Genomic DNA, 12,284 nt, shown 5'->3' with positions numbered 1-12,284 from the left:
GCCATGTGCTGAATTACAATTTGGAATAGCTCTAGCTGCTCAGGAGTTAAAAGTGAATTTACCAGGCCGAACTCCAATCAACCATAGAAGACATTTTGCACATTCTCAGATTTACTCAATAAGCTTCAGTACATTTATTGTACGTTCATCATTCCCTACTTGTTTATGGGCTCTTTAGATAGTGTCATGACCCTCTGGTTTTGCATCTGTTTCTAAACAGCATGTTTAGCAAGGTTTTTTTTTTAGGGCAGGGGAAATGAGGTATTATTTGTAAAAGAAAAAGAAAATGTTTTAGTCTCTTGTGTAATTGCAATATTCTGCTATAGCGTAGTGCCACCTAGAGGTTATATAGAAGAAAGACAGAAAAGGGAACATTGTTCATGTAGTGCTTGGATCTCAATTCTGCGACGAAACCAAAAGTAGATACAATGGATTAACTGCTTTGTATAGAAAAGATCAATCTCCCTTTGTGTGTGAACTCTAAGGGTTAAACTACACATTATGTTCATTACATGGCATGCAGCTTCCCCTTGATCTACTCCAAAGTAAGTATGTGGGGCTCCTAATATGCTGTGAACCGCCCAGGGAGCTTTGCCTGTTGGGCAGTATAAAAATGCAATTAATAATAATAATAATAATAATAATAATAATAATAATAACCCCCATGTACACTGTTTTTAAGCCAGGTGGTTGTGGCTTCTTGGAGTACAACAAGATTACCATTAGCATGGGAGGGTAAGCTTGTTTGTTTGTTTGCTGTATTCTGCTAGTTGCTTTGCACTTGATATGTATGAAATCTAGATTATATGGCTTGGATCCACAAGATCTGATGGAGCACCTCTCCCAGGATGAACCTACCCGTACACTATGATCATCATTTGAGGCCCTCCTCCAAGGAAGATTCAGAGGGTGGCAACAAGGACTTCTTGGTGGTGGCCTCCAGAAAAAAGCACATTGGAGCAGTGGGGGAAAGCAGCTGCCATTAGAGTGGTGGGGGAAATGCATGTTTTCTAGAGGGTCCAGAAAGCATGCTTCCCCCCATTCCAATGGAGGCCTTAAAGGCCCTCTAAAAACAAGAGTAAACCTTGTTTAATATATATTTTTTCTGCTAACAAAAAAGCAAGGAAAAACAGGGCAGCTGCCCCTTTGGAGGGTTTGGGCCCTTGGTAAATGTCCCACTGTGTGCTGAGCCTAGAAGCAAAGAAAGGAGGAGCTAGAAAGAAAGTTGAAATGCTTAAAGAAACAACAGCCCTCCCCCCAAGTCCTTCACTCCCTTTCTTTCAGGATAGGAAAGGAAGCTTTGGGATATTGAGGGCTGTGGGCCAATGAATTCAAGGGACACGGCTCCAGGTTTAGCATTTGTGAAGACCTTTGTAACCTCAAGAGTGGCCAAGAAGGAGAAATCCATTCCGAAGCATCTTCTATCACTATAGCATTACGATGGGGAAATCCGCACCAGATAGAATAATTACTTCTACTTGTTTCATTAAGTTTCAAAAACGTGTACCTTCAAGAGGGGAACCTGGGCTTTTGTTCTGATTTGGTATGATTATTCCTATGCCCTGGCATTATTTTGAATGTTGCGGTCATCATCATTCATGAATAATCAAGCAGCCACCAGATATTCCTTGGCCGTGTAAAAGATGTCTCTTAGGGCCTTGCTAGACCTAATGGGTGTTCCGTGGTTGAGGAGGGGTGAAAGTGGGTTTTCCTGTATAGGTGTGATGCCTCATGGTCCACACGTTGTGTGGGTTATCCCGGTATTGGAGGGGGGTGGTTGCGGGAGTTTGCTCCGGTTGTGGTGCTGTTGGGTCGAGCATGGGATGCGCAGCCACACCGGCCTGATTTTCGGGGGGGGGGGCGTCTGTCCGTGGCACGATTTGCGCGAGTGTGAAAGAGCGCAATCCACGGTGGTTGGCAGCGGCGGCGACAGCGGATGAAGTGCCGCTGCTGCTTTTGTTGCATTCCCCCCCCCCGGCTGGGCACAGGGGAGCCAGTTGGCATTGGGGGATGACCCACAGGGGGCGTGGCCAGTGGTGGCAGGAGGATGGGAAAGAGTGGCATTGTTGAGTGGCAACATTGACAAGGCAGAGATACTGTCATTTGCTTTCAGGGGTGATGACGGATGTATTGTGATCCGAGGACAGTCGTCTGCATGGGCACTCTGAGCCTACAACTCCCATCTGGCCTCTGAGTATTTCTGGTGATGCGCCCTTCCCCCCCATCCCACAGAGCCAACCCACATTATGGTTCCTCACACGCCGGTAATTTGTCCGCATGCCCTTGGTTTTAGTGCGACACTCTTCTGCGGTTCGTTTCTGGCCTCTCTTGCCCATCTCTCGTGCCACTTGTTGGAACACATTAAAGTTGCGGTGGCTAGCCCTCAGCTGCTCTTGTACCCTCTGTTCTCTCCAAATGTCCAACAGATCTAGAATCTCCTGGTGCCGCCAAATGACCCCCCTCCCCTGCGGAGCCATTCCTGATACCTACACACGGGCCAAGCAGAAAGAAGGGGGGGGGGGCTCTTCAGTTTCCACACCAGCAGAGGTGCGAAACCGGTGTCAGCAGCTTGCCACCGTCACTCCTCCCCCCCAGCAAATGCAGTCAGAAGGATAGGGGAGTGTATTGACATAGTGCAAAGGGGCCCCAGGGCACGTGCCCACCCCCTAGGCTAATGCTTCCCTGACCTTCCGCCTGTCGCCGCATGGCTGCTGGAAGATGGCCGCCCACCCTTGCCTGTTGCCCCCTTACACCCAGCTGCTGCGTACCCACACCAATAGGCACACAGCCCTGCCTGCCTCTACCGTGCCCATCATTCCCCACTCGCCTTTACATCATCCGTGCAGCCTAAACCACGGTACCTGCGGTACCTGCGGCTGCCCACTGCAACAGGCCACCAACTTCCCATTACAGTTGGATGCCCGTCTTCCCGAAAAGTTACCCACATAGAGGTAACAAGCTGCACATATCCCACACATCCACAACACCCGCCCAACAACGCACCAGACAGTTTTTCGGCCATCCGTTCATGGGCAAAGCAGACCCGTTTAGTAAAAAAAAAAAAAAGGCGCCGCGCCGCTGCCACAGCTGCACACGGGGCGCAAATGGAGGATGAGGTTTGGCCGAAAACGCTGGCCACTCCCCTTAGCGCGCCTTCTTCCTGACCAGTGCTGACCTCACCGGAAACCGTGCTGACCTCATTTTGTACCACACCTCTGCCGCCCATATGCAAAGCAGGCTTAAAGCTGTTTCATAAAACACGGCACAACAGAGGTTTCACCACAGGATGAACACGGATCCTGGTGAACATCATGTGGACCTGTAAGGATGACGCTGGTATGTAACACACGCTACAGCCCCGTCTAGCAATGGCCTTAGACTGCAGCTACACTCCATGAGCCCTGCTTCATAATGATTTTGAAACCATTAATTGGCTCTCCCCTGGCATGACCCTCCCGGGGGAAATGGAGGGCATTCTGTCACTACAGAGAAGGCCGTTTCACTCAGATGGTGATCTCCTTGAATTCCCCCCATATCACCAGGAGCACCGCTGGTCTCTGTTTAACATGGCAGTGCCAGGCACAAGTATCAGTCATGCAGAGGGGCTGATCAATGATGCTGCCAGGGTGATTCCCCCTCGCATCCTTCTGGGTGGCTCACTCTCTCCTCCCCCTCCCCCCTGAGCCTTATCTCCCTTAGTGCACACTTTCCTCTTTGCTCTCTCTCCTACAACCTTACCAGGCAGTGGCAGAAGTGACAGAACACTCTTCTTTTAGAACAACCCCCCACCAAAAAAAGTACATAAGTGTTTTAGCATTCTGCAGAATGAAGCTGCACTCATGCCCAGGGTCTTGATTTCCCCAGAGCTGTGCCCAGTGGTAGGGCTCTATTGGTGCCACTGGTGCTGATACGGAAAAGGAACAATGGTTAGATTACACTTGCACACTTGCAATGCCATCATGGCTTTCTTTGATGCAAGCAGTGATGCATCAAAGGTTCAATGGCAGTGGGCAATGGTTAACATCGTTAGGAGGGCTCTTAGCTGGAATTTGGTAGCTGGAAGTAAGCAACTGTATTTCAGCTTGGGAAAAAACCAAATAAAGGAACTGATATTTCACATGAGGTAAGTATTGCTTAGTGGTGTGGGAAACCATTTCCTTTGAATTGTTTTGGCTGAGACTCTGATTACGCACACATCACTTATGTGGCCTACATAAGCACTGAAGTGTGCAGCTCCCTCATTAAATTATTTATGAATTCCAAAACTTCCATGCATTTACAAATACACTAAACCAAAAAGAAAAGAAAAAGAACTTGGCCAAACTGGGTTGTTTGTCTTTAACTCATAGGGTTTTAGCCATCAAATGGAAGACACTGTTACCATGTGATTATTTGTGGCCAATTTTCCAAAGGCCAGTAAAGAGAACTAAATGTAAAAAAATGGAATTTGTTTGCAGAACATCATTTGATGAGAAATTTCTCCCTATCAAATAGGCATTCTAATGGCATAAAGGAAGTGAATTGTTCCATGGCACATAAGGGTTGTGAAAACATAGGAGTAATAGCCAAATTGGATTATACTGAGAGAGAGAGAGAGAGAGAGAGAGAGAGAGAGAGATCAATTTACTCTCATTACACAGACTGGGGAATTGAGCCGTGAAAATAGGCATAGTCAAAACTACAAAAAAAGTTTTACAGGCCATGCAACTAAGCTTTGTGTGCTCATGCCCTCCCCTACATTAGTTTGCACCTTTATTTATTAACATTTATGCACCACCTTCTTTGCTAAAAAGCCATCACAGCGGAGCAGAGCAATTTGATTTATCCAAGGTACTGAATCTAATTTGGTGATAGGGGGCAATGCCTTGTATAGCTTCTTTAGAGTTCTGTTTGGTTCTGGCTGCAACCCAGAATGGATTCACAGCTCCACCGAAATTGGTGTCGTCCCCCCCCCCCCACTGATACACACAGTACATATGAACACTTACTTGACTTAAATCCAAGGTAAGAGGGCATAAGATTGCAACCGTTATGTTTTAAAAGCCAAAGTGCCTTTTCTTAATATTCCTTTAGACCATCAGCTGGTAAGACAAAATGACTGTCAAAGGACTAGGATTTTCCTCCAGTTTTATCCTTCTGCTATACTCATGGACGCAGAGCAAGATCAGCTGATGCATTCAGCAGAACAAGTTTGTCAAATAGTTCCCTGGATGATACTGTTTCAGGCTATGAATGGGAAAATGGCGTCTTTGAACAATTGAATGTACGGTCAGATCTACACCTTGTGACATATCATTACAAATGTGGAATAAAAAGCGGAAAATAACACTATGAAAGCAGTATATGGGATGTGTCCTGTGCCCCAACACTTCAATCTCACTATAAAGCAGTAGTGTAGATCTAGCCTATGTTTCTATATAGAGATGGCTGAGAAACTATATTTTATAAGAACTTACTAAATATGTGCAAATATCTTCACAGAATCTTGGATATATTTTTTTAAAAAAAGATTGAACCTGGGAGAAACCAAAACTGATTCATCCATCCAGGTTCAGGGTTTTGAGTGCTTTATTCTTAAATGTCTGGGTTTGAATCCCTGGGTGTTCAGCAATGTTCATGCTAAATTAGGATTGCCATTTTCCCACCCCCTTGACAAACACCTTAACTTTAACAGTTATATGGCAGGCAGGTACATCATAATTCTTTCCATGCTGGGAATAGTTGTACCTATTGAAATTGTCCGGTGGAGAGGGGAAATAATTTTGTTTAGCTTTTGATATGAATTGACCAAAATTTGCAAATTTCTTCATCTGCAGTATAGAAAGAATTTGAGAGTTTAAAAATTTGGATGCAAGAGAAAGCAAAATAGACAAGTCTGTCCATCCCCACTTCTTGACATAGGATATGGTTATGTTACCAAGGATGCCTCTAGCCTAGCCTTTACCCAAACTTTCTTTTTCCCACCCTACCCCCAAAAGTGAGGTGTTTCCAATGTGGCAGGTTGTTCAGTCATGAGACACTTTGCAACCATGTATTCCAAAATTGTATAATCCATGGAAACATTTGTCATTTGACTCTACTGAATGTATAAAATGGCCTGAAAAGAAATTGGGTGAAGTGATTTTATGGAATTCAATAGTCTTGTATTCTGATCTGGAAAGCTGATGGGCTAGAAATAAACCTCAGAAAGTTTGTTCATGCCTGCTGTGATTTTGATATGGCATAGGAGAAAAAACACACACCAAGATTTATATCTGTTCTCCGTCGCCTCATTCTCTATTACTTTGCTCCTAAATTAGTATTATTATTTCTTGTTTCTTCTTTTTTGCCTGTTGGATGTTGTCACTTGCTTTTTGGAATACATCATCCTGTGATTGTGGAATATGATTGTTCTAAATCTGTTCTCCTTTTTGCAAGTAAATGAAAAGGTAGTTCCAGCAGGGGTGGGGGAATTACCATTAAATTAAAATGTCAGCTAAGAACTTAAGGTCTTGTGAATCAATACGTTTCATAGATGCATTTTTTCAGACGTTCACATGATCTGTTTTTAACTAAGCTTCTGTGTGTAGTGCCTTTACCAGAGGTGGAAGAATTATAACAAAACAAAACAAAATTCAATTTAGCCATTATTGACTTTTTTCAGACTAGATACAGAAGGACTCTCAAAGCAAGTCTATAAATTAAATTAACCACACGGTTCCCAGACTGTCAGGCTTCTTCATCATGAATAAGGTAGAACAAGTAGCAAGATGGGGGAGAGAAGCTGTTTTCCAACTGTTTCCGTAAATGATGGGTATTTTGTTAACAGGTGTTGCAGGCACAGAGAAATAGAAAGGAAAGTCGTGGGAGGTCCTTCTTAGCAGTGCATATTTCAAAAATGCATGAGCACACTAGGAGTTTTGAAAGACATATGTCATTCCAGTGTTGTTGGCTGTTCCATTGCGGGTGGGGGGACGGAGAGAGAGAAAGAAATGCACCTTCTCTTCATCTAATAGCAATTAGGGTGTGCAGCAGAATCACTGAAAGAAAGAAAACTGCCCTGGATACTTTGGAAGACTCTATGTGTGCAATAATGAATGTCAGGGATGTGGAACCTGTGTGGGGTAGTGGTTGAAGTGTTGGACTGAGTCTTGGGAAATCCAGGTTCTGGTCCCCACTCGGTCATGGAAGCTCACTGGGTGACTTTGGGCCAGTCACTGACTCTCAGCCCAACCTTCCTCACAGGGTTGTTGTTGTGAGGATAAAATGGAGGGTGAATCATGTATGCTGCTTTGGGCTTCTTTGAGTAAAGTGTGGTATATAAATGTAACAAATGAATGAATGAATGAATGAATGAATGAATGGTGACCTAAAGGTCTAATCCAGCCCATGGAGTTTCCTTATCTGGCTTGCATGGCCTCCTTGGGTTACTCCAATCCTCTCAGAACAGATATATCAATGGGGAATATGGGCACAGGGGACGTGGCTGGCCCTGGGGCACTCTTTCCAGCACTGGCTGAGTTCTTTTGCATGCCACCTGGAGCCATAGGTCCAGCTGGTGCTGAGAGGAGAAGCTGCTCTTCCCAGCTCCCTGAGTGGCTTTGAGCAGCATTAAAGTCACAGACGCAGCCTGCACTGGCATGGCCAATAGCTTTGGGGGTCTGCACACAGAGAGCATGGGGTGGAACCAGTGGGATGCATGCCATTGTGGGAGCAGGGCCAGCGGCGCACAGTCCTCTTCTTTGCATGTACATGGTACGCCTGGAGAAAGTCTGAGGGCTTTACAGTGGGGGGGAAATACCTGGAAAAACTTAAGACTCAGCCTTAAGTGTTTTCTTCGCATTCCTTAAGTTCAGCTGCCGAAGCCCTTGTCTATAAAAACGTTGTGCAACATTAGCTTCATGTGTAGCATGTAAGCCCCCATTGCCAGGGAAAAGTTGCACCTCAGGGTAAAGAGAAATGAATGTTCTTCACTAAAGCCTGTCCAAATTGCCATTTTCAGTTCCGTCTGCAGCTCCCATTCTTTGAAGTCACATATATTTTCTCCTAGATGCAAACCTCTCCAAACCGTCTTTGTCGATTAATGGTTTAAAAATGACACCAACATAGTTTCTTCGGACACATTGAGGTGGCTCTTGTGTGGGTGGCTCAGTCTCCTTTGCCGCTGTGACTCCGAAATCCCACCCCTCATGTAGCCGTTTAAGAACATAAGAACATGAAGTGCCATTCTGGGTCAGACCAAGGGTCCATCTAGTCCAAAACTTTGTTTACATGGTGGCCAACCAGCTGATGTCCAGGGAACCAGAGGCAGGTCATGGTGAAACAGCACCTTCCCACCCATATTCCCCAGCAACTGGCGTATACATGCTTACTGCCTCTGATACTGGAATGAGGTCTTCTTAATGAGGTCTTCTTCTGAAACATGCTTTATCTCTTAAGATCTAAAAAACAAACAAAGAGCAATATAAAGGATTTTATTAAGTTCTCTGTCAATAATAACTCTATATCCTTTTGAGGATTTATTTAAATGATAACGATCTCACCTGGAATGAACTCATTATTTAAAGACATAGGCCTTAGCTAGGCCTAAGATTTATCCCAAGATAAACCTGCCTGCTCCCGGGATATCCTGTGTATCATTTACATGAACAGGGATGACCCCGGGACAATCCCGGGATAAACCTTAGGTCTAGCTAAGGCCATAGTAATGAAGGCTGATCATGATGGGTTGTTTGCGTGGGGTGGGTGGGGAGGGCATTATGGGATCTCAGGCAGCATATACTTAGCGTAAGGGGTGGCAGGCAGGTTTTGTTCTCCCTGCAGTAGTGTCCCATCATTCAACACTTCAATTTTCCCCTTAGAAAGAATGTTTCATTTATGTAGGAGAAAATACCTGAGGGTGGGTCTAGGCCAATTCCCTGCCCCTGATGACTCAAGGGTCCTCCTATTTGCACAACCCCATTCTGAATCCTGTTCTTTTGCTCACACCAGAGTGTGATAGAATGCTGGAAATGGGCTTTTATACCGAAAGATATCACCTTACCTGATTTGCATCTCTGAAAACTGCATCCTAGTTTTTCACATGATAACATTAGAATGCGACTCCTTGGCAAACTGAATGATATTTGGCTTGTTCTAATGAATGTTACCATTTCGACAGGTTGGAAGTAGTAATTATGTTTTCCTTGAGGACAGGTGACATTTAAAGTCTACAATTAGCTCAGCATTTCATTCAGAAGGAAAGGGTTTTGTTTTGTTGTTGTTGTTGGTTTTTAATCTGTTCAAGTTCTTTCTCCTTGTCATAGACTATTACTCTGGGCAGAATGTCAGCTAAGCATTTAAAAAAAGATGAATCAAGAAACCAATTAAGGCATATTTAGTCTTTAGTGCTGCACCCACTTATGCCCACTTAGGTCCTATTGATTGCAGCGAAATCTAAATGCATGTAACTGGTCAGAGGACTGCAGCCATAAGCACTAGATTATTATTATTTTAAATGCCAGAGAGTTGCCAGCTGGCTGATTATAAACCACAAAGACCGGTAATTTTTCTTCCCAGCAGAGCCTCAATACTAGTGGTGTAAGAACATAAGAAAAGCCATGCTGGATCAGACCTAGGGTCAATCTAGTCCAGCATTCTGTTTAGCAGTGGCCAATCAGCCCATGGGAAACCCACAAGCAGGAAACAGGTGTAACAGCTTCCTCCCACCCATGTTCCCCAGCAACTGGTATACATAGACATACTGTTTCTGATACTGGTGTAGTAGTAAACTTGAAAGTGCAAGAGTTCATGACAGCCAAGGTAAATCCATAGTCACAGCCAAGGATATCTATACCTATATCATCTATATCTATATCTCTACCTATGATAACATCTGTCTAAAAAAAACACCTGAAAGCCCCATTATCACCTCATTCATTTGCCATACTAAAGAGTTCCCTTACCCTGGCGCTCCAATAGATCACGTCACCACTGTGCTGAGAAAAGACCAGGAGCTGGACACACTTGTGTTCCCCACTCCACTTCACCACTGTTCAGTATTCATTTGTATGCTCCAGTTATCCTTTGCCAATAATATAAGGCAGTATCCAACCGGGTGCTGTGCCCCCCTCAATCTATTGCACCCCTAGTAATTCTGTTCTGAAAGCAGGACCCCCACAGCTTGCACAATGGAGATTTAGCACTTCTGTGAGCAGGCAGAAGTGGGTGGAAATGCTTGTGTCCGGAATGGGGCTTAAGGGAACTCCACTGACTTGCCCCAATCCAGAAATGAGCAATTTCTGCTCATTTTGAAACTTCCTCCAGGAAGCGATTAATCTCCATTGTGCAAGAAGTTTGACCCACTTGTGTGGAATGGAATTGGTGGGAGAGGCCGCCTGGAGAAGCGAATTGGCAGGACCATAATAGAATCAGCGGTGGGAAAAGGGGCACAAGGCTGCAATGGATACTGCCCAGAATAGGTGAAATCAGTACTATACCATCTCTAGTAGTTAGCATATGAAAGGAAGCTGCCATTCTATCTCGCCCCGATTCTTGGCAGATCTCTAATAATGTAACTCTACCATGCCTCTTCTTCCTCCTTTTTCTTTTCTTTGTCCTTCCAGGTGAGCCTTCAAGATGGTCCTCATCACACTGTGACTGCTGCTGCAAAAATGGCAAAGGCGATAAAGAAGGCGAAAGCGGCACGTCCTGCAATGAACTCTCCACCTCTAGTTGCGACAGCCAGTCGGAAGCCAGCTCCCCTCAAGAGACTGTCATCTGTGGCCCCGTCACCCGCCAGTCCAATATACAGACTCTGGATCGACCAATCAAGAAAGGCCCGGTGCAGCTACTCCAGCAATCTGATATCCGGAGGAAAAGCGACCTGCTCCGAACTCTAACATCCGGCTCTAGGGAATCCAACTCTAGTAAAAAAAAAGCGGTGAAAGAGAAGCTCTCCATTGAGGAAGAATTAGAAAAATGCATCCAGGATTTCCTCAAAATCAAAATCCCAGACAGGTTTCCAGAAAGGAAACACCCTTGGCAGTCTGAACTGTTACGAAAGTATCATCTATAGGAGTGGGGGCTGAGGCAAGGAAAATCACCTTCTTACCATTTGACAGGATGCGCTCCTCCATGATAAAGAAATAATAACAATAACGATTTGTTAGGTCACAAAAAAACAAAAAACAAAAACCCATCGCTATAGTACTGCCTAATTTGCTCATTTCACCAAAGCATCACATTATAAACAACTCTTTTTTTTTTAGTCTTTCCCCTGTGATTGGAGGATTAACAGTGCATTGATTTGTTAAGCTCCAAACACAAGTCAAATGCTTGCAGTGCCACATGCACATTCAACGCAACAGTGAAAGCACATGTGCAAGTAGGATTGTGGCACCTCTAATGAACGACGACAACAACAAGGCCTGTGTTCACGCAGAGCTTGCGGTGGGTGGTGATTTTCTAAGCTGCAGGCCTCCTTGGCTTCTCTTTTAATGTCACTGATTTTATGAGAGGGCCCGGGGTGGGCAGATGCCAATGATGCTGAATGAAAGAAATATTGTCACGCCAGTTTACATGAGAAGAGAGTGTATATATGTCTGTGTGCCACATAAAATATTTTGCTCCTTTTAACTATGTGATCTCTCCAAAAGAAATCCTAGAAAGCCTTGGGGGACCTGTTCACTCCTGTAGAATTATGTACAGAATAAGCGTTTGCTCCCTTCTTTTTTTGGGATAGCTCCATCTATTCTTGATATCAGGGGTAGATCTGAATTTGCTCTGTTTGCACACCATGAATGTTTATGGGCCACAGGCTGCTCTCAGCCTAGCAGAAACATCTGACAAGTCACTAGCAATCCAGGATGGCAATGCAGGCACAAATGATATAGACATCTGCATTCACATCTGAGTTTTTCTATACCTGCCCTTTCAGTGTTTCACATCAACACTCTTCAGGGTGTTTAGAAAGAAGTCCAGGGATTCAGTAGGGTTAGGGTCTCCCTGTGCCCATGGACAATTGACTTGCTGCCCTCCAGGATCCCTGCTCCTCCTGATTTTTATTTTATATCTTTTTAAACAACAACAAACCATTTTTAAATCTATGATGCTGGCTTGCTGCACAGCAAAGTGCTGCCCTCTAGCGCCATCTTTATTTGGGTTCATAAGAGTGATTTTGTGTTTTGGAGCTCAGACCCCACCTCTGCCTTGTACTTAGGTTCTTGGGCAAGTTACTTTTCTTTTAGTCTCACCAGTTTGCCTTCTGATAAAGTAGTGTTTTGTGACTGGCCACGTTCACCGTGGCAGCTATTTTATGAATGGCC

The 12,284-nt window shown here is 44.7% G+C and overlaps 1 protein-coding gene across 1 annotated transcript in view; it reads left to right on the top strand.

Moving 5' to 3' along the window:
• Window positions 1-11,038, top strand: part of KCTD16 (potassium channel tetramerization domain containing 16) — a 202,067-nt gene extending 191,029 nt beyond the window's left edge. The window contains exon 3 of the mRNA XM_063120679.1: window positions 10,584-11,038. Within this exon, the coding sequence (XP_062976749.1) occupies window positions 10,584-11,035 (452 nt within the window). The 3' untranslated portion in view covers window positions 11,036-11,038. The remainder of the gene's footprint in view (window positions 1-10,583) is intronic.
• The last annotated feature ends 1,246 nt before the right edge of the window (window positions 11,039-12,284 follow it).

This window comes from Elgaria multicarinata, chromosome 3, assembly GCF_023053635.1.
Source record: "Elgaria multicarinata webbii isolate HBS135686 ecotype San Diego chromosome 3, rElgMul1.1.pri, whole genome shotgun sequence".
NCBI lineage: Eukaryota > Metazoa > Chordata > Lepidosauria > Squamata > Anguidae > Elgaria > Elgaria multicarinata.
Note: the sequence above shows the minus strand (reverse complement) of the source record. Positions and strands in the feature narration are given on the sequence as shown.